The sequence below is a fragment of the Garra rufa genome, chromosome 1, assembly GCF_049309525.1.
Source record: "Garra rufa chromosome 1, GarRuf1.0, whole genome shotgun sequence".
In the NCBI taxonomy this organism is placed as follows: domain Eukaryota; kingdom Metazoa; phylum Chordata; class Actinopteri; order Cypriniformes; family Cyprinidae; genus Garra; species Garra rufa.
Window position 1 is genome coordinate 27,767,904 of NC_133361.1, and position 21,846 is coordinate 27,789,749.

Genomic DNA, 21,846 nt, shown 5'->3' on the forward strand with positions numbered 1-21,846 from the left:
TAGATAACTTACAAATTGTCGTCCATGACAAATACGGTAGTTAAGTAAAGTAATCCATTACATTACACATTTGTGAGCCTGGAGCACAAAACCAGTCATAAGGGTCAGGTTTTTTTTTTTAAATTGAGATTTTCAGCTGAAAACAGTTGAATAAATAAGCTTTCCATTGATGTTTGGGTTATTAGGATAGGCCAATATTTGCCCAAGATACAACTATTTGAAAATCTGGAAGCTGAGGGTGCAAAAAAATCTAAATACTGAGAAAATCACCTTTAAAGTTGTCCATTTACATTTATATATTTAGCAGATTCTTTTATCCAAAGTGACTTACAAAAGAGGACAATGGAAGCAATCAAAATCAAGAAAAGAGCAATAACATGCAAGTGCTATGACAAGTCTCATTTAGCCTATTTAATTATATAATAAATAAAAAGAAAATAGATAGAATGAAAAAAAGGAAGCTAGTGTTAGATGCCTAAAAACAGAGAGATAGCATTCAAAAAGAACATAGAAGCAAGCAGTAAGTAAAGGAATAGAGTATAAGTCTAAAAGAGCACGTTTTTTATTTTTTAATAAAGAATAGAATTAGAATAGATGAAGATGAAGAATATGAAGAGATGTGTTTTTAGCCGATTCTTGAAAATGGCTAAGTACACATTCCATCACTTCTTGTCCAAATGAAGTTCTTAGCAATGTATATTAATAATCAAAAATTAAGTAATAATTACGGTAGGACCTTCCCCAAATATCTCTGTTTAACCTAATGATTTATGCCATAAAAGAAAAATCGATCATTTTGACCCATACAATGTATTTTGGCTATTATTTTAAATATCCCTGTGCTACTTAAGAGTTTTGTGGTCCAGGGTTACATTTCAGGTAATATAATTGTTAATAGGGTTGTCACGATGACTTACGATACTATACCAGTTGAAGTATCACGATACCAAGTAGTATCACGATACCGTGCAGTATTCTGTTCATTTAAAATTCAATTCTACAAAATGAATAAAAATTTCATAAATAAAAAGATGTAAATGAAAACAGACAAGATTTTTCTCTGAATACTTCATTAATGTGAATGAATGACTGGCTATTGTTATCCATGAAATCATGTAAACAAAACTCATCTTAGCACTGCATAGAAGCTTCATGGAGTGACATTTAAATGTGGTATTTATACATGTAGACTGTACTTATAATTGCATAAATAATGTTATAAGATTAATGTTTTAAATACAAAACTCTGAATATAGAAATATGTTGGAAAAGAAAGGAACATGACGGGAAACTTAAACCCGCCAGCAGGTGGCAGCAGTGTTGATTGAATCAATGAGTTGTTCAAACGATTCTTTCAAAACGGCTGAATCATTCAGGAGTGAATCAAATGACTCGTTTTTATGAATGCCATAGTGAATCAGTGATTCGCCCAAACCAACGCGGATTCGGATTCGAACACAGAAACGAAACAAAAACATCTTGCTCGTGTCATATTTCTGAACTGTCACAAGCATTTTTGCTGCCATATCTTAAAATTTCCAAGTTAGCAGCTTGTATATTAAAACGTATTCATTTATAATGTTAAAAAAATACATATATATAATGATTGATACGAACCAATTGCAAAACCACTATGTTAATGAATGGAATTGCATTCGTGATTGCAAAGATGCTTCCAGAAACGAATTATTACAATGCGAAAATTCTTTCTAGTAAAATATTTTGATGTTTAATAATTGATTCTTGGGCTGCTATTTTTTAAAATAACATCAGAAGGTCTGAATCAGACCGTCTCTTCTGATAAACTGCAGCGTGAACAACGACGTGAGCGTGCACCTTCTCATTTCAAACTGAACTGAAGCGTCAGAAAACACTGAATACCATATAAAGCGTAGACACAGCCTGTACTACACAAAGTACAGCAGAAATACATTTTGGCAATCAGCTCGTAATGTTTCTACTGGCGTGCATGTTCGAAAAGAACGTTTTAGGGGCCGTTCACATGTTGCGCCTAAAAACGCGTGGAAAATGCTAGGCGCGCCGCTTTCTTCCTTATCAACAAAGCGCTCGGTCGCTTGCGCTCTGGAAGCGTCTGCCGTTTCTAAGCAACCATCAACTGCGCACTAGCTCCAAGCCTATGCGTCTCCATGCATTGTTTCTTCTATTAGCGTCAAAATAATGGGGGCTTGACAATCATAAAGTTCAGGAAATCCCTGGACCACAATGATGAGCTGCTCCTCCATGTTTCTGCTGAGGTTTCAATGTAACGAAAAACGTGAGGAAGCTGATTGGTTGGTTCATGTCACATGACCTGCGGTGCACTTGCGGCATTCTGAAAAGTTGAGATGTTTTTATCTCGATGCGGCGCGGACGCGCCTGAAAAAACGAGCGCGTCGCACCGCGTGCGTGTCGCGACCGCGTCGCTTCCATTATGCGCGCACATGCCGCGCGTCTACATTTGAAATAACGAACTTGAGCACGCAAAAGACGCTACATGTGAACGGCCCCTTAGGCCGCGATCACACCGAACGTGTTTTTGCAGTGAATGGTTTTCTGTTGGCAGTGAGCGTTTTCGCCGCCTGCTGCACCTTGCGTTTTTGCAGAAGCGCTCTGAGCGCCTGAAGTTCAAAAAAAAGCAACTCTGAGCGGAAAAACGCCCAACGTCATTCGCGTTTTTTCCATTGTCCAATCGAATGAATGGAGAGGCGGGCCTTCTGTTGTGGTGACGAAAGTTTACCGTTGCTTAAAAAGTCCGGAGACTGCAAGAAATGGAGGAGAAACTTTTGGTGTCTGTCGTGGGTAACCCGGAGCTGTATTTTTTAGGGTTTCTGCTAATATGACAGTTTAATTAACAGCAAAAACCAAAGATTTTAGAGCGCTGGCGCTATAATCCTTTGATTTGACTGACAGAACAGCTGTTTTGGTCGTTGCCTAGCAACATAAAACAACGGCAGCGCACTGCCTTTTTTTAAAAGTCACCAAAAAAAGGCAGTGCTTTGCGCCTCACGTTTTTAGAACTAAAAGACGCGTTCGGTGTGATCGTGGCCTTAAACTGTTCCTGCCGTACATACAACATATCATACGGTGCTACCGTATAGACGATACTACCCTTTCAAAAATGCAAAGGCACCGCGGGTATTTTTAAGCTTTAGTATCGCGATACTACCGTAGTACCGGTATACCGTGCAACCCTAATTGTTAAGTTTAATAAACACGACGTTTACTTAGTTAGCACACTTTATTCCGTCCATCACACCGTCTCACAGATCAGTAACAGCTTCAACACCGTTCATACAATAACTCCGCCCCTTTTACACAGCGCGCTCACCTTAGAACCAGTACACGCGCTAACCTTATTTTTAACCCGGATAACCTTCTTCCAGGTGAACAAAGTAGAGCGAAAATAACATGTTAACAATCTCCCTATACTTTAAACAAAAAAATATAAATACAAAAAAACATATAAAACAAAGATTACAGTTACCGTAATAAAAAAAAACCCAAAGTAGAATATCCGAATGAAAGTATAGAGTTTTCAAATGAACATCTTTCCTCCTCTTTTTTTAAATAAGTTTTCTCATTCCTTAACTTGCTTTCAATAGCACCATAGTCCTTCACTGAGTACCTTCAATAACATTAGGGCCGACGCTCCTTTTTTTTTTAAGACAGTCAGCAAGTTGAGAGTACTCCAGTAACCTTACACTGTTCATCCAACCAGTAGAATACTGCTGGATCTACTTTAGACATTTTACCACCTGTACTCAGCATGATTTCTTTCACTTTGTTGTACCAATACAATGATGCATCTGCAAGGCCGTAAACACACTTGTTTAGTTTCCATAAAATATTTTCCTTTCCTGCTTCAGGAGGGGGGCGGACATAGATTTCTCTGGACAGCTGCATACCCTGCAAGAAAGCAGATTTGATGTCCATAGAATGAACTTGCCACTTATTTTGACAGATTACAGCTAATAATAGCCTAAGAGAGTCAGAAGCACAGGTTGGGGAATCTTTCTGCAGCTCATGAATATTTAGCTCTTCAAAACCTCTGGCTACGAGTCTCACTTTGGGCACAATACCAACTGGAGTTTCTTTAAGACTACAGGCCCATCTGGTAGAGACACACTTTTGACCTGCATCATCAACTTCCTCAAAAACATCGTTTTTGTACCAGTTCACTATTTCATCCTGTTTAGCAGCATCAAATGAAATGTCTTTTGTTATAAGCACGTCAGTCTCTGTATCAGTTGATTCAATGTGAAGATTGTCAACACATGACATATCCACTGACTCCTTTTGCCCATCACTGCCATCATGTTCAATAAGTTGCAGATTAAACCAGTTTTTATATTTTCCAGAGGCTTTGCCTGCTCTGCCTAAAACTTACATAAATGTTACAGTCTGTCCTGTTTTTAACTTTACACCAGCAAGAGAGACAGGATCACCACACACATCATGATCTGTTTCAGCTTGTGTCATTCTAGGATAAACCACTTCTCCTATATTCAATTCCCTGTCGCTGATGTTTTCTTGGTCACGGTCTGTGTTTTCTTCACTATCTGAGCCATCTGCTACATTATTTAAGCTACCCTTTTCACTTACTTTCTGGCTGTTGTCTTGTTCATCTTGAGATTCCCGATCCTGTGCGTTTGTCTTACAGAGCCTGGATTGATGTACTCTAACAAGAGTCCCCCCATGTCTTACAAATACAACAGCTCCATCTTGACCAATAACTACCCCTGGTCCCTTCCACTCAGGACAGTCTGCCCTTTTGTAATATACCTTGTCACCTGTCATATACATGTCATCTGTGAGCCTAAGCTTCTTATACGCTCAGAAGACTCTGCTTCTGTGAATGCTTTTCTAGAAGCATGTAGAGCAGAAATGTGTTCTCCTACTTTAGCGCTCACAGTGGTACCTTCTAGAGCAGGTAATTTATCAACTAATACAGAAGGAAGGTTAGGATTCTGTCCAAACACTAATTGGTATGGATTGTAGCCATGAACATTCAATATACTGGCCGTTTCTCAATACCAAGTACGCAAAGTTCGGACTTGCGTCCTTCGTAGTTCGAACTTGGATATTTTACTTGGGAGTATGAACTCTTGAGGACCTGAGGATGCAAGTCCTGTAATTCTGCAAATGGAACAGCAGTGTACTTGATAACGTCAGTCAGCTCGCCTTTTCTACTCCGGTTATCCTCACTGCTTCACAATAAGACGAACCACCTCTGCCTCTTTTCGTTTTTATTTAAACATATTAATAGCTACAAAAACGTAGTTCAGGGAATGTACAACATTACAGTGAAATGAAATATTTTATATCAAACAGCATTGCCTCTTTTCCGTTTCATTTAACGTTAAACTTATCAATAGCGACAAAAATGTGGTTCATGCAACGCGTTACAAAACAATAATTACAATAAAAGGAAGTGATATCAAACACCACTGCCTCTTTGTTTTCTTCAAAATATAAACCACAACTCTCTTTTCGTACTCATTTTAAAAATACTAAAACATATTAATATGTGATTTAAGCTATATGTGCACTGTGTATAATACATCTTTACTCTATGTATAATAAAATGAAACATGACAAGCACAACTCTGCCTTTTTTGTTAAATGTCAGTTTTAATGAACAATATTAGCCATTATAAAAGTATAAAGTATAAGAGACTTATGTAATCGGAAATAAAGACAAAAGCAGACTATTCGGTCAAATGCATGCTAAAAAGTCAGCGTTGAATTACGATTGATAAATAATTTATGAAGCATAACTTTGTCCTCAGTCAAAATGATAGGACCTGGAATAAATAATAGATTCACGAGACCAAAAATTAGCTGTTAGATTTACCCAAAACGAATTATACCTCTTGTTTAATCACTACAGAGACATCAGGACCAGCGGCAAACATCAGAAGGACTAGCCGTGGTGAGGCTCTCTCTGCGGGATACATGACCACTGAGCACCCGGTGTTCGCCTGGAACTCGCATCTCCGAAATCGGCGAAACAATTTTTCAAATACGCGCTGTCTTCGTAAATAAACCGCAGATTTGAGTTTTAAACAACTACATTCTAACCTGAAATACTCTTAAACCTTAATTTCATGACACAATAACAGTAATATTTTGAAAATTATGCGGGTTTTCTTCTCCGCCATTAACGCTCGCTGATTGGTGCGAAATGCATTCTGGTATACATGGCTGCCTCAAGTTCGCACAAGTCTCCTCTTGATGCATCCTTGATAAAAGGGGCGGAGCAAGAATTCATCCGGGGATTTGAACTGTACTTGCTAGATGTGAACTTTTGAATTGGAACAGTACTTGGGTGACAACTGATGATGTTTCACAAGTCCACAAGAACACAAGTACAGACAAGAACGCATATTGAGAAACGGATACTGTTCTTAGCCATGAGGGCCCAGTCAAGAGCAGTGTGCCAGTCACATCCGTTTTCACGTTTGACCTTCAGGATGATCTCGGTGAGTGTTTGGTTATGTCTCTCTGTATGGCTCTGGGTGCGGTTAACGACAGCCACACACTCCTCAAAACATTAGATGCATCCGCGCTGGAGCTGTGCCGAAGCACACCCCACGCATGGAAGATAATTCCGCATTAACTGCAATTGCAGGTTTACAAACAGAGATGGCGACATAGAGGCAAACCTTACGGACTGCAGCTTTAAGTAAGAAATGTCTTCTTATAAAAGCTATAAAAGTTATTCAAGAGCAGGGAACGATTTTCTGCTTTTATTTTATAGTTTGGGTCATATTAACAGCGTAGATAGCAGTACAGGTACTGTATATTATGCTGCTCTCACTTAATACGCAGATCTAATATAAACATCCAATTTCTTTCCGAGCTGTTTACCTTCACAGACATAATCGACTGTATTTGTAACTCGTGTGTTTTTAACATAAACCTGTGTATTTGACAGTTTAAGTGCATTAAGACATTAAAGAGAACTTAGTTTAGTACTCACATGTGGTGTGACAGCTGCTTTCTGTGCGCACGGTTCGGATGTGCGTTCAGAAAACCATATATCATAATTTCAGCGCGTAAGACATGATAATCAAAGCCAAACAGGCCTTTTATGGCAGTTTTCCAGGTACTGGCTGTAAAGGCACACGTGACGCCTATTCTGGAAAAGGCGCGGGAGCAGCAGCTCATTTGCTTTTAAAGAGACATGCACGAATGCACATGCATGTTTCTGCTTCCACTCAAAATAGGCATTTTCAAAATGATAGAATAATTGATCTGTGGGATATTTTGAGCTGAACTTAACAGACACATTCTGGGGACACCTGAGACTTACTGTATATTACATCTTGTAAAAAGTAAATATATTAGGTAAAAGAGTTTGGGAATCCCTGCATTACATGCAAATAAGAAATAATGTAAATTTGTGCATGTAATGTGTTTAAAAGACAAAAGCCTTCCAAAGACAATTCAAATAAACATTAATGTGCCCATCAGAAGTTCATGCAATGTTGAAACGTTGACAACACTTAAAATTGGGTTGCCAGGTTTTTACAACAAAACACGCCCAATTGCTATTCAAAACTAGCCCAAAGTAGTCCAATCGCATTTTGAGGGAGAGTCCCCAAGGTCTAAATATTATGTTATTAGGGTTGCTTCAACCCACGGACATGAAAGAGAATCCACTGTTTAACCCAACAGTGTTAAGTGGCCTAATTTCTGCAGGAAAATCGTGGACTTGGCAACACTGAATCTAGTGGTCAAATACTGTGGGGCCTCTTCAGTTTTCTGTGTAATTAAAGTCCACAAAACTGGAAGACTGAGTCTATATAAGTAGTAGGCTATTTCAGAAAGGAAAATGTGAAAGATCAAAAATATAGAATTAGTGAGAATCAATAAATTATGAATGATTTTTTGCTGTGGTGTGAATATGTACTCATGTTATAACAGTATAGTCATAATCGTAGCCTGATTACAAATATTTAAAAATGTAATATAATCTAATAATGGAACCTGATTGTGTAATCAGTTACTAGTAGCCAGCACTGATACTAAACAGTGCGTCATTCGTGACAAAGCAAAAGCCACAACGATTTTTGAAAGATAAAGTGAATTTATTTCAACGTTTAATTGTCAGTTTTTCTTATGTAGCCAAAGGGAAAGTGCTACCGACTCCGATGTGTTCATATACTAGACAGTACATAGCATATAGTGTGAAATTTGAGAATTTATTTGAAATTTATTTTTGAATAAGTCACAACAATTTGTTTAAGTTGAATTTATTTCAACATTTTCCATGGAATGTGAAGGGATCAGATTTTACCCAAGTAAAAACAACAAAAAACCTTACAGTTTACCAAACTTAATGCTCTCCCAACATCCAGCCTCAGTTAGCTGATCCAAAACTAATGGAAGAGGTTCTTAAACAGCCTGAACAGGAAATGAAGTTAATGTTCCCACAGAGCAGCAACCTACAGACCAGGAGAGAAAGGGGGGAGAAAGTTAGTATCGATTTGTGACCACACACAAACATTTAATGTATTTTGAAGAACATTAAACACAATTATGCACTTTGGGGTCATAAATTGAAGATAATGCACTGTGTGCATCAGTATGGATGGAAAAGCTGATTTCAGGAAATTTGCAAGCTAGCCTAACCGTAATTTCAATAAAGTCAGTGACTTTTAAGAACAACTCCAGACTAAAGATGTAATATCTGCGATATGCATACTTGTTCTAAACAGCTAGGTTTTCCAAATTTGATATTAAACAATGTGAATATTGTTGATTATTGGTGCATTCACTGGTGGAACAAAGCAATATCAGAGCAATTACTGTACACAATAAAATAGAAATGTCACTGTGGTGAATAAGCTGTCAGCGATCAAAATATTGACTTTGAAGTAATTGAAAACGATAGTTTTGAAAATATGGTTGAGATCGCGAATATGAGCCAGATGCTGAATGTACTGTGGAAGAGCGCTCTGAGGATGACTGCGATTGTAAAATCATCTGCTCAAGTTTCAAAAGGTAACGAAATATGCTCTGTTTTTTTCTTCTGTAATTGTTCTTATAATATCAAGAGAGTTTTTTGCTATCGCAGAAGTTAGAGATCCATCTGTGCTGGATATATTGGTCCGGGTCGCTAAAGACCCAAATATGTAATAATGATTGGTGAAACATTCATGCATTTAAGAGATAATAGTGCTTTAAACATCTAAAACAAAGTATGCATTTGTTTGTGCACACCATGCATCAACACGCAGAGCGTGGAGTCTAGAGCTCCACATGGGTATGTGTCGAGGGGTCAATGTTGGCTGGCTCTTGGCACACTGCAGGAGTGGTGAATTCCATTAGGTATTCACAGCGACTCGGCTCCGACGTCGAGGTCACCACGGTCTCCTTCCCACAAGTCAGCTTCACCTACCACACAAAGACACACTTAGCAAAAAAACTCCCAGTGTGAAAGGCACAGTGGAAGCAAAGAAAGAGCTGGTACTTACTGTAGTTGATCTGTTTGGACCTTGCCAGCACCCAGTGCCGTGCTCGTATTTCATCACTAAGTACTTATTATTTTCAGGCCCTGACCAACTTCCCCATGTCCTGGAAACATGAGCATCTCTCATTAAAGACTGCCAAAAACACTCACGCCATGATATTGCAAATAGTATGACAAAGTAATAAAAAAACAAACAGATAAAAAAGCTTAAACCAGTCTAAGGGGGTTTGCTGGTCGTAACAGATAAGTTCACTTCCGGAATAAAAATTTCCTGATAATTCATTCTCCCCTATATCATCCAAGATGTCTTTCTTTTTTCAGTCAAAAAGTAATGAAGGTTTCTGAGGAAAACATTCCAGGATTTTTCTCCATATAGTGGACTTCAATGAGAACCAACGGGTTGAAGGTTAAAACTGCAGTTTCAACACAAAGCTAGTGCAAGATGAGCATTTGCGGTTATTTCTTTTTAGAAAATGAAAGATCGTTTTGTTAGATAAGACCCTTATTCCTTGGCTGGGGTCGTGTAGAGCCCTTTAAAGCTGCATTGAAACTGCAATTTAGACCTTCAACTCACTGATCCTGATATAAGTCCACTATATGTAGAAAAATCCTGAAATGTTTTCCTCAAAAACATTTTTTTTCTAGACTGAAGAAAGATATGAACATCTTGGATAACAAAGGGGTGAATAAAGACGTTATTCAAAACCAATATTATATAGTCAATCTTAAAAGCTCTATACTGTCTGAATAAAAAAAATTATCTTTCATTCCTTTTTTCAGAGAGAAATGTGCCTATGAGTCAGAGACCGTAAATTACAGAGATCCTAAACTTGGCAATGAAATGAAAAATAAAATGCTACAAAATGTTGCTAGAAGTAAATGTAGACATAATGTACACAATGATAAAAGGATATTCATTTTAAATGTGTATTATTATTATTAAATTATTAATGTTTTAAAGATTAACTTAAAAGAGAATTAATTTGCAGTTAAAAAAAGACTGAACAGTTAAATATTCAATATCAATCTCTATCAGCAATTTTACTTATATAGCAAGGTTTAGATTTTTTTTTTTTTGTTTTTTTAAAGTATCCTATTCTCACAAAGACTGCATTAATATATTATTACAATTTCAAATAACTTTTCTATTTTAATATCTTTTAAAATCTGATTTATTTCTGTGATTTTTCAGCATACAATACCAGTCAAAAGTCTTTGGACAGTAAGATTTTTTTGTTTTTTTTAAAGACGTCTCTTCTGCTCACCAAGCCTGCATTTATTTAATCCAAAGTACAGCTAAATCAGTAAAATTCTCAAATATTTTTACTAATTAAAATAACTGTTTTCTATTTGAATGCATTCTAAAATGTAATTTACTCCTGTGATTTCAAAGCTGCATTTTTAGCATCACTGCAGTCACAAGATCCTTCAGAAGTCATTCTAATATTCTGATTTGCCACTCAAAAAAACATTTCTTCTTCTTATTGTTAATGTTGAAAACAACTGAGTAGATTTTTTTCAGGTTTCTTTGATGAATAGAAAGTTTAGAAGAACAACATTTATTCAAAACAGAAATCTTTTGTAACATTATAAATGTCTTTATCATCACTTTTGATCATTTTAAAAGCAACCTTGCTAAATAAAAGTACTCATTTCTATATTCTATATTCAGCTTTGATCACAGGAATAAATCACATTTTAAAATATATTTAAATAGAAAGCAGTTACTTTAAATAGTAAAAATATTTCACAATATTACTGCTTTTGCTGTATTTTAGATCAAATGAATGCAGGCTTGGTGAGCAGAAAAAAACATTAATAATCTTACTGTCTAAAAATCTAACTTTTGACTGGTGGTGCATTTACTAGAGCCTTCAGTGTCTCATGATCCTTCAGAAATCAATCTAATATGCTGATTTGCTGCTCAAGAAGCATTTCCTCTTATTATGAAGGCTAAAAACTAATTTTTTGAATAATTTGTGTAAACTCTGACTTTTTCAGGATTCTTTGATGAATAGAAAGTTTAAAAGTTGATTCATTCATGCATCCTTGCAGAATAAAAGTACTAATTTCTTTCAAACTTCAAAATATCAAAAAAACTTCTAAAACCAGTTTAAGATGGGGGTTTTTCCCCTCACAATGCCTCTTACCCAAGGTTGGTCTCTGAACCACCATACTTGGGTTTCTGTGAAACCCGGTTGAAAGGACAGAGTCTGTAGATGTACCTAAAGGCAAACAGAACATAGAAATAAATCACAGCCCAAAAATATTCACTGCAAAACAACAAACGTTGGTTTCACTTACTCGCTAGTGGTGAGCTCGTAGCACTGGCTGTAGAGGTAAGTGAACTCAGCATCAGGGCCGAAATCAAAGGACAGCTCTTTTTCAATATTTCTGCAACACAATCAAAGAGAAACTCAACACAGTGCTCAGCAGCAGGGTCCCTGTACACCAACGTCAGAGAACACTGCAAATACATTGAATTCAAGGACATAAGGGTTTGCAAAAGTGATGCAAGCGTAAGTTGAACAAACAGCACACTCTGATGTAGGCATACATTGACTAATGAGAATTTCAGGTGCTTACGAAAAATCAGATTCTCGATTTCAAACTCTGAAGACAGTAGCATTGAACAAACCTGATTTGATCATCTATCTCCCGAAGAGCTTTCTCAGCCTCCTCAAAGTCATCTCTGGCCTTCTGAGCAGCTGTGAACCAGAAAACAGTCAGTTAGCATAAGGAAACAAAGAACAACTAGATAAACGTATCGATAAATAGCTTCTAGCAGCTGAACCAACCATCAATGAGGGTCTGGGTGTCTGTGTCATAGGGTGGCATGGCTTCCTCGTCTTCTTGACTCTTCTCTGGAGTCTTATTGGTGGGCGGTGACTGCACAAGACACAACCAATTTCATTTAAAGACATAATTTTTACATTACATAGTACGGTGAGCATGAGTTTCAACACACTATGTGGTAAGACCTTTGCCATTGTGCCTTAGGACATGAGTTAAAGGTTAAGGACTTTAAACGTCAAGCAGAGAAGTGTTAATAGAAGACTCAAAATGTCACTGCGGATCTAAACATCAATGGAGTTAATGCTTGCTCTGGGTTTCTGTGTGAAATATACTCACCTTATCATCATCTTCATGATAGTCATCATCATCGTCGTCATCCTCATCCTCTTCCTCAGAGACATCGTCTTCTGGGTACGGCTCAGACTCATTGTCTACAACTGGTTCCTTCACTTCATCTGGGGGCGTTTCCACTTGGGCAGGTTCCTCAGGCTGGGACTAAGAGAGGAGGAGGATTTAAAATGAATGTTAATGGGCCATTTTGTGTTCAAGGATAGTGGAATTATTAAACAAAAAAAGTTTTTACAACAAATTGTGAGTAATTTTACTATTGTCAAGCGTTAATTCTTATCTAAATACACACCAGTCAAAAGTTTTTGAACAGTACGGTTTTTTAAAGAAGTCTCTTCTGCTCACCAAGCCTGCATTTATTTGATCTAAAGTACAGAAAGTACAATTTTGAAATATTTTTACTATTTAAAATATTTTCTATTTGAAAGTTTTAAAATTTTTCAGCATCATGGTAACACTTTACAATAAGGTTCATTAGTTAACATTAGTTAACCACATTAGTTAACATGAACTAATAATGAACTGCACTTATACAGCATTTATTAATCTTTGTTAATGTTAATTTCAACATTTACTAATACGTTATTAAAATCTTGTTAACATTAGTTAATGCAGTGTGAACTAACATGAACAAACAATGAACAACTGTATTTCCGTTAACTAATGTTAATGAAGATTAGTAAATAAAGTAAATAATGTATTGGTCATGGTTAGTTCATGTTAGTTAATACATTAACTAATGTTTAACTAATGAACCTTATTGTAAAGTGTTACCAGCATCATTACTCCAGTCTTCAGTGTCACATGATCCTTCAGAAATTATTCTAATATGCCGAATTGCTGTTCAAGAAACATTTATTATTATTATTATCATCATCAATATTTTTTTCTGGATTCTTTGATGAATAGAAAGTTCAAAGATCAGCATTTATCTGAAAAAACAAAACAAAAACGTTTTTGTAACATTATACACTATACCATTCAAAAGCTTGGAGACAGTATTTTTTTCTTTTTTGTGAGAGAAATGATAGAAATGAACACTTTTATTTAGCAAGGATACTTTAAATTCAAAAGTGATGATAAAGCCATTTATAATAGGGCTGCACGATAGGTCGTTTCAGCATCGTCATCGCGATGCACGCATGCGCGATAGTCACATCGTGGCAGTCACGATGCAGGGCAACAAAAAAATTATGTGTGTCTGATTTTAAAATGTACTTTCTATATTTCTAAACTTTCTATTCACGGATCTATATTTGTCTAAAATAAAGTAATTAACTCATTCTTTAAAAACTACAATGCACACGTTGCTTCACCTACTTCATGCATGCAGTCTCTGCGTGCGCATGGCGAAATGAGCGTGGGACGGGGGAAAAGCGCCGAAATGGAAGATTTGGTCGCAAAAAGAAATGCAACGTCGGTCATATGGAAGTATTTTGGATACAAAAAGGATGCTGCTGACCAAAAACAGGTGCTTTGTCAGGAGTGCCTGGCAGTTGCTGCCACAACTCACGGAAACACTACGAATTTAAGGGACCGTTCACATGTCGCGCCTAAACGCATGGAAAACGCTAGGCGCGTCGCTTTCTCCTTTCCAAAGCGCTCTGTAACTTGAGTGGCAGAGTGGCGTCTGCCGTTGCTAAGAAACCATGACCCGCTCTCTCCTAAAGACATGGAAGTTTCAGCAAAGATAAAAAAAACAAAGATAAATGGATTTCCAAAACTAAAAATTGCTTGCAGTAGCTCTGCTGCTAAAAAATGTTATCCCTGTAACAGCTATGATCAGCCGTTCCTCCATCTTGGCTAAGCTTTTAATGTTTTTCGTGAAAGGAAGAAGCTGATTTCCCTTTCATCAGGATAAAAGCAACATTCATTATTAATTTCATATTAGAGCCTTGATTTGACAGTGAATAAGGTGAGTCAAACTGTTTATGAAACTACCCAAAATAAGCTTTAAAAAGTATTTTATTTCAGGGTTTTGATTATACTGTACTTTTACTTTTTTTTATTTTTTTTATTCTTTGAAAATGATTACAAAATTACCCCAATTATTCTTGAATTATTATTTGATTTTTAAGCAGTTCAAAACAACCTGATGAACATAAATGAATTTGTACACATCGCAATATATATCGCAAGAAAAAAATATATCGCAATGTAATTTTTCCCCAATATCGTGCAGCCCTAATTTATAATGTTACAAACGATTTCTATTTCAGATAAACGCTGTTTTTTTTCCTGAACTTTCTATTCATCAAAGAAACCTGAAACAATTCTATTCAGCTGTTTTCAACATAATAATAATTATAAATGTTTTTAGCAGCAAATAAGAATGTTAAAATGATTTCTGAAGGATCATGTGACACTGAAGACTGGAGTAACGATGCTAAAAATTCAGCTTTGAAATCACAAGAATAAACTACATTTTAAGATATATATTTAAGTAGAAAATTATTTCAAATAGTAAAAATATTTTTTAAATTGTACTGTTTTTGCAGTACTTTGAATCAAATAAATGTAGGCATGGTGAGCAGAAGAGACTTCTTTAAAAAAAAACATAAAAACCTTACTGTTCAAAAACTTTTGACTGGTAGTGTAAATATTAAAAACAAGGAATCAAATTAAAAGACAATCAGAAGTACAAAATAACTAATATAACTAACCACACTACTAGACTCTTACAGTGTTGCAAAAGATTTCTATTTCAAATAAATGCTGATAAATATATGTCAAATGTGGGACTCAGCATATTTAACTTAGTAATTATTATGTTATAATGATTAGTAATGTTAACTATTATTGGAAAAAAATATTTTTTTTAATAATAAATTAAATGTATAAATTAAAAAATGTAATTAACTGGCTACTTGTTACACTCAGTGTTTTTATTTTATTTTTAATATTCATTTTGTTATAGTTTAACTAATAGTTATTATTTTGATTATTTCTTGACTACTTTAAAGAAAATTAATAGGACTAGAGTTTTTAATATTTTTTTAACCGGAAGGAACCTCAGAAGACACTAAACATGATGTCTGCTTCTTCTCTACTGACCTCTGAGTGGTACTTGTCTTTAATGTTGGTCCAAACACTATCAAATGTTGATGTGTCCACCTGCTCAGCTCCTCCCATCAGTCCCTGAATAAATCACAAAGCACAAATCTAAACTAGTGGCATTTCGGTGAACTCATTGCATTTTGATTGGTGGCACATTTTGACATTTTGAGAACTAAATAAATGCAAAAATACCTGGGCCTCGGTATCAGAAAGTGTGCCATCAGCATCTGGGTCCAATTCAGCATGGGACTGAAGCTCAGAGACGGACACACTGACACACAGAGCAAACATATCAGTTTATATTCATACTCTATATGCAACAGAAAAAGTGTGAGAAAAAAAATAAAAATACTCATTGGCACTTACAAGCCATCTGCATTGTCATCCAGCTCCAAAAAGGCTTCTGCCATTTTGGCTTTGTCCTTCTCCAAGCGAATAGCTTCCTTTTGTTCTGGAATGTAGTTAAAAAACAGATTTGATCTACATTGATGCCAAATAAGTACATTTTCATATAATTCATGTGCAATTTTTTTTCAGCTGCACTGACCTTCCCAGGCCTTGAGGTGGCGCTCTTTAGCTTCCTTCTCAGGCTGCTCTGCTGTCTCTTTCACTGTCCTCAGCACTTCAACTTTCTCATCAAGCTGTTTCTTATTTTCCTGCATATCAGTCACTTTACCCTACAGAAGAGACAGCATTTTGCATTTACAAAACTCAACAACAAAATATGGCTTTTTAAAACTGCAATGTATACAATTATTCAGCGAGAACTGGATTATTTTTGTTGGATGTGAGTCAAAAAAGCAAAACAAATATGATGGCAGCACTTCATCATGCTTGAAAACTGACATTCGCTAAGATTTTTGCAACTCTAGCAGCTGAACAAACAAAAACATATTGTAAAATTGAGTATAAAATACCAAACCAAAGCATTTTGACATCCCGGACTGACATGTGGGTTTGCACAAAGCAAATCTTACCTGCTTTTCTTGCCGTCCTTTCTTGGCTTCCTCAATAAGCTGCTGTTTCAGGAGAAAGCCCTCTTTGGTGACCTCAGCCATCTTCTGCAAAACCTCCTTCTCTTTGCGTCCTAGTTCCCTGAGAATCAAACAAATCTCATATATTTCAATGGGTTTATAGCAATATAAGCAAAAAGAAAAAGTAAAAAAAAAAAAATTGTATAAAACATACTGTTCTATTTTCTAATAGTTCTTTCTTAAAAAAACAACTGGACCAAGGACCACAAAAGCAGTGGTAAGGGTACATTTAAAGACCAGTTAAACAAGCTTTCCATTGATCTGTTAGGATAGGACAATTTTCGACCAAGATACAACTATTTGAAAATCTGGAATCAAAATATTGATAAAATCACTTTTAAAGTTGTCCAAATAAAGTCCTTATATTACTAAGCAAAAATTAAGTTTTGATATTTTTACAGTATGAAAATTTACAAAATATCTTAATGGAACATGATCTTTACTTCATATCCTAATGAGTTTTGGCATAAAAGAAAAATAGATCATTTTGACCAATACAATGCATTTTTGGCTATTGCTACATACACTCATGCTACTTAAGAATGGTTTTGTGGTCCTATGTATTCCTCCAGTCAAAAAAACTAAAATAAACGTGCATTTTTACATTTTAACAGCTAGAAGGTAAACTGCCAGTCAAAAGTTTGGGATCAGTAAGATTTTTAATGTATTTTAAGTATGTTTCTAATGCTCTTCAATGCTGTGTTTATTTAATAAAAAAAATGTAGAAACAAGTAATATTGTGATTTTTTTTATTAATGTAAAATAACGTTCTTCTATTTCAATATACATTTAAAAAAAATAATTAGCAAACCTGAATTTTTCAGCATCATTACTGCAGCATTCAGTGTCACAAAGAACAGCATTTATTAGAAATAGAATTTCTAAAGTTCAAAAAAAAAGGCTTTTTATATATAATAAAAAAAGTATTTTAAAATAGAAACCATTATTTTATATAGTACTAACATTTTGCAATATTACAGTTTTTTTCTGTATTTTTGATCAAATAAATGTGGCCTTGATGAGCATAAGGGAATCTTTAAAAAACATTACGTCTTACTGATCCCAAACTTTTGCACGGCAGTGTATGTTATTTAGGATATTAACATTCCTAGATTGCTAATTTACACAGTCAAAATGATTGAAACTGATATTGAGCAGCTGCTATCAAACCTTTGACCTTTTTTTTTTTTACCAGGACATTTTAGCACAACATTGAGATGCGGCACAATGGCCAAATACATTTGGTGCACGTGTATGCAATAGAGCACAAAAATGTGTCCTGTGTGAATGGCTCTTAATGTGCTTCTACCTGGAAAGCAATAACATTTGAATCAGAACTCACTTGCAGGTATTTTCACATTTGGCTCCGCTGTTGTACTCATCAGTTGTATCGCAGCAATCTGTGGAGAGGAAAAATTTCAAATGCAATACCATTCCATTTATTCAACCCTACTGAGGAGAAATGTCCAAATGCAGAGTCATCTTACCACAGATGCCGTCATTAATACGGGAGGATGGGATAAACATAGGTCTGTATCCAGCATTGGTGCAATGGAAGCTGCCATTCGGACAAGCAGCAGTGCCTGAGGACAGACATAAACAACTGTCATACACACCATATGCACAAAACCAAACTATACGGTTTCACTACTCTCTAAGACTTAGGAAAGATAGTTTTGTATGGCTTTCTGTCTCTTACTGAACACAAAAAAAGATCCAAGCGTTTTTGTTCAACACAATGAAAGTCATAGTCTTTATTCACTTTCATTGATTGAGTGAAAAAGGGCAGCTTTTATTTTTTGTTAGATATCTTCTTTTGCAAGAAAGAAAGCCATGCAGGATTTATTTTTAATTTTTTTGTGAATCCTATGCACTTTATCCACATATTAGGGTTGGGTCGATAGACGATGGCCGATAGACATCACGATGCTGAGCCGGCATCGCGATCCCCCGCCGCAGCAGCAACCCGCTCGCGAAAAACACACACTGAATCACACTATATAGCCAAATGAAATGCATGCTTTCAATTTCTGCATCTTTAATTATTTTATTATTATTATAATGAGGAAATAATAACAAGGAAGTTGTTAGCGATCACAATACAAATTACAGCGAACTCCAAATGAATTACATGAACTAGTTCGTTTACATTAATAAATGAGGCATGCAAAAACAGCAGAAAAAAAATCTAAATAATTTTAATTAAATTAGATTAAATAAACTACACCAAATATGCCTTTTCATGGTTTTACCATAACGAACAGAGCTTGGAAAACAAGATAATATATATATTTTTTTTCATCGAAATACGAACGTACAACACAAAGCCTAGTATAGCCTACATTATAAATAACAGTTTATCATTCAAATACATTGGGAATATGGAAACACTTGGATTTGTGCCGAATTACAGAGGTACGTGAGCCCAACGCCTGGTATTTTTTAGTTTCGCTTTGTTTTGGTTTCTTACCTTAATATATTTTGTTTCATTCCTGCTCTGTTCTGAATTCCGTTACGTTTAAATGATTCGTTCTGGAGTCAGGGTAACTAACTTATAGCTATGTTTATAGTGTTTATAATGTTAATACATAATAATATTTCGCTTGATTTGGTATTATTTCTGATATTACACTTTCTCTCTAAACATTAAGCTGCTCATTAAATGTGTTTAGAGAGAGTGGGTTAAGCAGTAAGCAGTCAATAAGAGCGATTTTGTACTTAAAAAAGCTGACTGGTCGAAAATATGTTAAGGACCAACATCCTCCAAATACATCTACATAAACCCGCGCTTGCTCAGTCTCGTATGCACGCACTCGCTGTCATGATCTAATGCACTTGTTAATGCCGGATCTTTAAAAATCCGGCTCAAATTAAGCACTGGTGGAAACGGTAGACTACAATTAATTAATTCGTTATAAATTAATTATTTAACAACAACCATCCCTCGCCCCCGCCCCCCGCCGACGATGCCATCGTCCATCGCGATGTTTCACATTGGACATCGTACGATGCCAGATTGGTCGACATCGCCCAACCCTACCACATATACTTTACACATGTTGTAGATTTATATGGAGTAACACTATCTTTACACATATATATTAAGCCTTTATTTTTGTAACAGCACAAACACAATTTTGTTGTCTCTGAGTGTCTCGCAAGCATGTCAAGTTTCTTTTACCATATTTGATGTGCTTTTTATATACACTGCCAGTTAAAAGATTTGAAATGTAAGTTTTTTTTTTAAGAAGTCTCTTCTGCTCACCAAGCCTGCATTTATTTGATCCAAAATACAGCAAGAACAGTACAGTTTAGAAATAATTTTACTATTTAAAATAACAATTTTCTATTTGAATACATTTTAAAATGTAATTTATTCTTGTGATTTCAAAGATGATTTTAGCAACATTACTCCAGTCACACGATCCTTCGGAAATCACCCTAATATTCTGATTTGCTGCTCAAAAAACATTTTTTATTATTATTATTATGTTGAAAACAGCTGAGTAGAATTTTGTCAGGTTTCTTTGATTAATAAAAGGTTCAGAAGAACAGCATTTATCTGACATAGAAATCATTTGTAACATTATAAATGTCTTTGTCATCACTTTTGATCAATTTAAAGCATTCTTGCTAAACACAAGTATTTCTATAATTTCTTTCCCAAAATCAGTATATTAGAATGATTTCTGAAGGATCATGTGATTACAGACTGGAGTAATGATGCTGAAAATTTAGTCAGGAATAAATGGCAAATAAAATATATTCAAACTGAAAGCAGCTGTTTCAAACAGTAAAAATATTTCATAATATTGCTGCTTTTACTGTATTTTGGATCAAATAAATGCAGGCTTGATGAGCAGAAGACAATTCTTTTAAAAAACATAAAAAAATCTCAGTGTTCAAAAACGTTTGACTGCTAGTGTATGTGTGTTAATCAATGTTTATGTGTTAATAAAAGCCTAAATAAAATCTGCTCGTCACGTAAAGTGATCATGTCTGTTCAGAAGACAATGAATTACTTTATGAACAAATGTCAAAACAAACACTAGTTGAGCAGACTTTTTAGGAAAACATTTCACTGATAAATTTAGGTTTAAATGACTTTAAACATAAATGTGAGGTGGAAAGCTTTAAATTAAAGACTGGTAAACTCCATCCTAAATTATAAACAAACAAATAAACAAATAAAAATAAGTACCTGGCTCATCTGAACCATCTTTGCAGTCACAGTAGTCATCATTCACTCGGTCGAAAGGAATAGTCCGGGATCCATCTAGACAGCTGAAGGGCTTGTTCTCATCATAAAACGCTTTTTCTTTATTTATTAAAACAAAATAAGAAATAAACCAGTTAGACCAGAATGTGCAGCCAAAGCAGTGCAGGTTTAATAGAGAATATGCAATAAATGATATGACTTTACTCGTCAGTGGCACTCCTCGTGGCCGTTGAATCTCTACAGATGTCCCCAAGCTGACAGCAAGGACCAAAGTCAAGAACAGGTGCAAGCAGGTCATGATGCCTCAGGAAATGCAGGGACGAATGCAAACTCCCACTAGAGGCGCGTGACCTTGGAGCAAAATGAAAGCGCAATGCATTGTTCAACTGAACATCACAGTCTCTATGCCTTTCATAAATATACATCTTAAACCAAAGGTTTAAAAAGGGCTAAACTAAACAAATTTAAATGTTCCAAAGCCAAATGATAGTCGCAGATAAATCCGTCTATAAAATGTCTTATTCGCATCATCCTAGTTAACTTAATTCAATCTGAAATGGCTTCCGCACACACGGCCAACTCAACAAACTGAAATACTCACCGATCTGAAATGACAAACAGTACAGTATCACGACAGCAAGTATTATGTTTCAATTACCATTACATAAATTAAACGTGCGATTGTATAATTAGTCAAAGAAATCTAAAAAATCGTTGATAAACTGTAACTCGGTACTTACTTCCGTTGAGCGTTCTTGCACTGTGTGTTACGTCACCAAGATGAGCGGTGTTCTCATTTGATTGGAGGATTCAAGTGAAGGAATGTGGCATTGTGGGTAATGTAGTCATAAAAACGGATGCAATTTTCCTTTTTTCTCTTGCACAAAATCAATAATATGATTAATCATAAACCA

General features: G+C 35.6%; 1 protein-coding gene across 2 annotated transcripts; it reads right to left on the reverse strand.

Annotated features, from left to right (window-relative positions):
- Window positions 1–8,072: 8,072 nt before the first annotated feature.
- On the reverse strand, window positions 8,073–21,708 carry prkcsh (PRKCSH beta subunit of glucosidase II). Of its 2 annotated transcripts, none has more exons than XM_073837591.1 (18): window positions 21,673–21,708; window positions 21,137–21,283; window positions 20,915–21,031; window positions 18,201–18,296; window positions 18,056–18,113; window positions 16,657–16,774; window positions 16,227–16,356; window positions 16,046–16,130; window positions 15,872–15,950; window positions 15,677–15,760; window positions 12,611–12,769; window positions 12,277–12,367; window positions 12,117–12,186; window positions 11,783–11,872; window positions 11,629–11,703; window positions 9,483–9,582; window positions 9,229–9,402; window positions 8,073–8,450 (listed from the first exon to the last, which is right to left on the reverse strand). In XM_073837591.1, the coding sequence occupies exons 2-17, from the start codon at window positions 21,228–21,230 to the stop codon at window positions 9,256–9,258; spliced, it is 1,593 nt and encodes a 530-aa protein (XP_073693692.1). In that variant the 5' UTR covers window positions 21,231–21,283; window positions 21,673–21,708; the 3' UTR covers window positions 8,073–8,450; window positions 9,229–9,255. The 2 variants fall into 2 exon arrangements, with proteins under 2 accessions (XP_073693692.1, XP_073694217.1); XM_073838116.1 differs by lacking the exon at window positions 21,673–21,708 and adding an exon at window positions 21,534–21,552.
- Window positions 21,709–21,846: the final 138 nt, after the last annotated feature.

Coding starts and splice junctions, on each gene's coding strand:
- prkcsh (XM_073837591.1), bottom strand. CDS start 21,230: ATGACCTGCTTGCACCTGTTCTTGACTTTGGTCCTTGCTGTCAGCTTG. Junction 16,357..16,656: donor AAGGACGGCAAGAAAAGCAG/GTAAGATTTGCT, acceptor TCTCTTCTGTAG/GGTAAAGTGACTGATATGCA. Junction 12,770..15,676: donor AAGACAAGTACCACTCAGAG/GTCAGTAGAGAA, acceptor CTCCTCTCTTAG/TCCCAGCCTGAGGAACCTGC.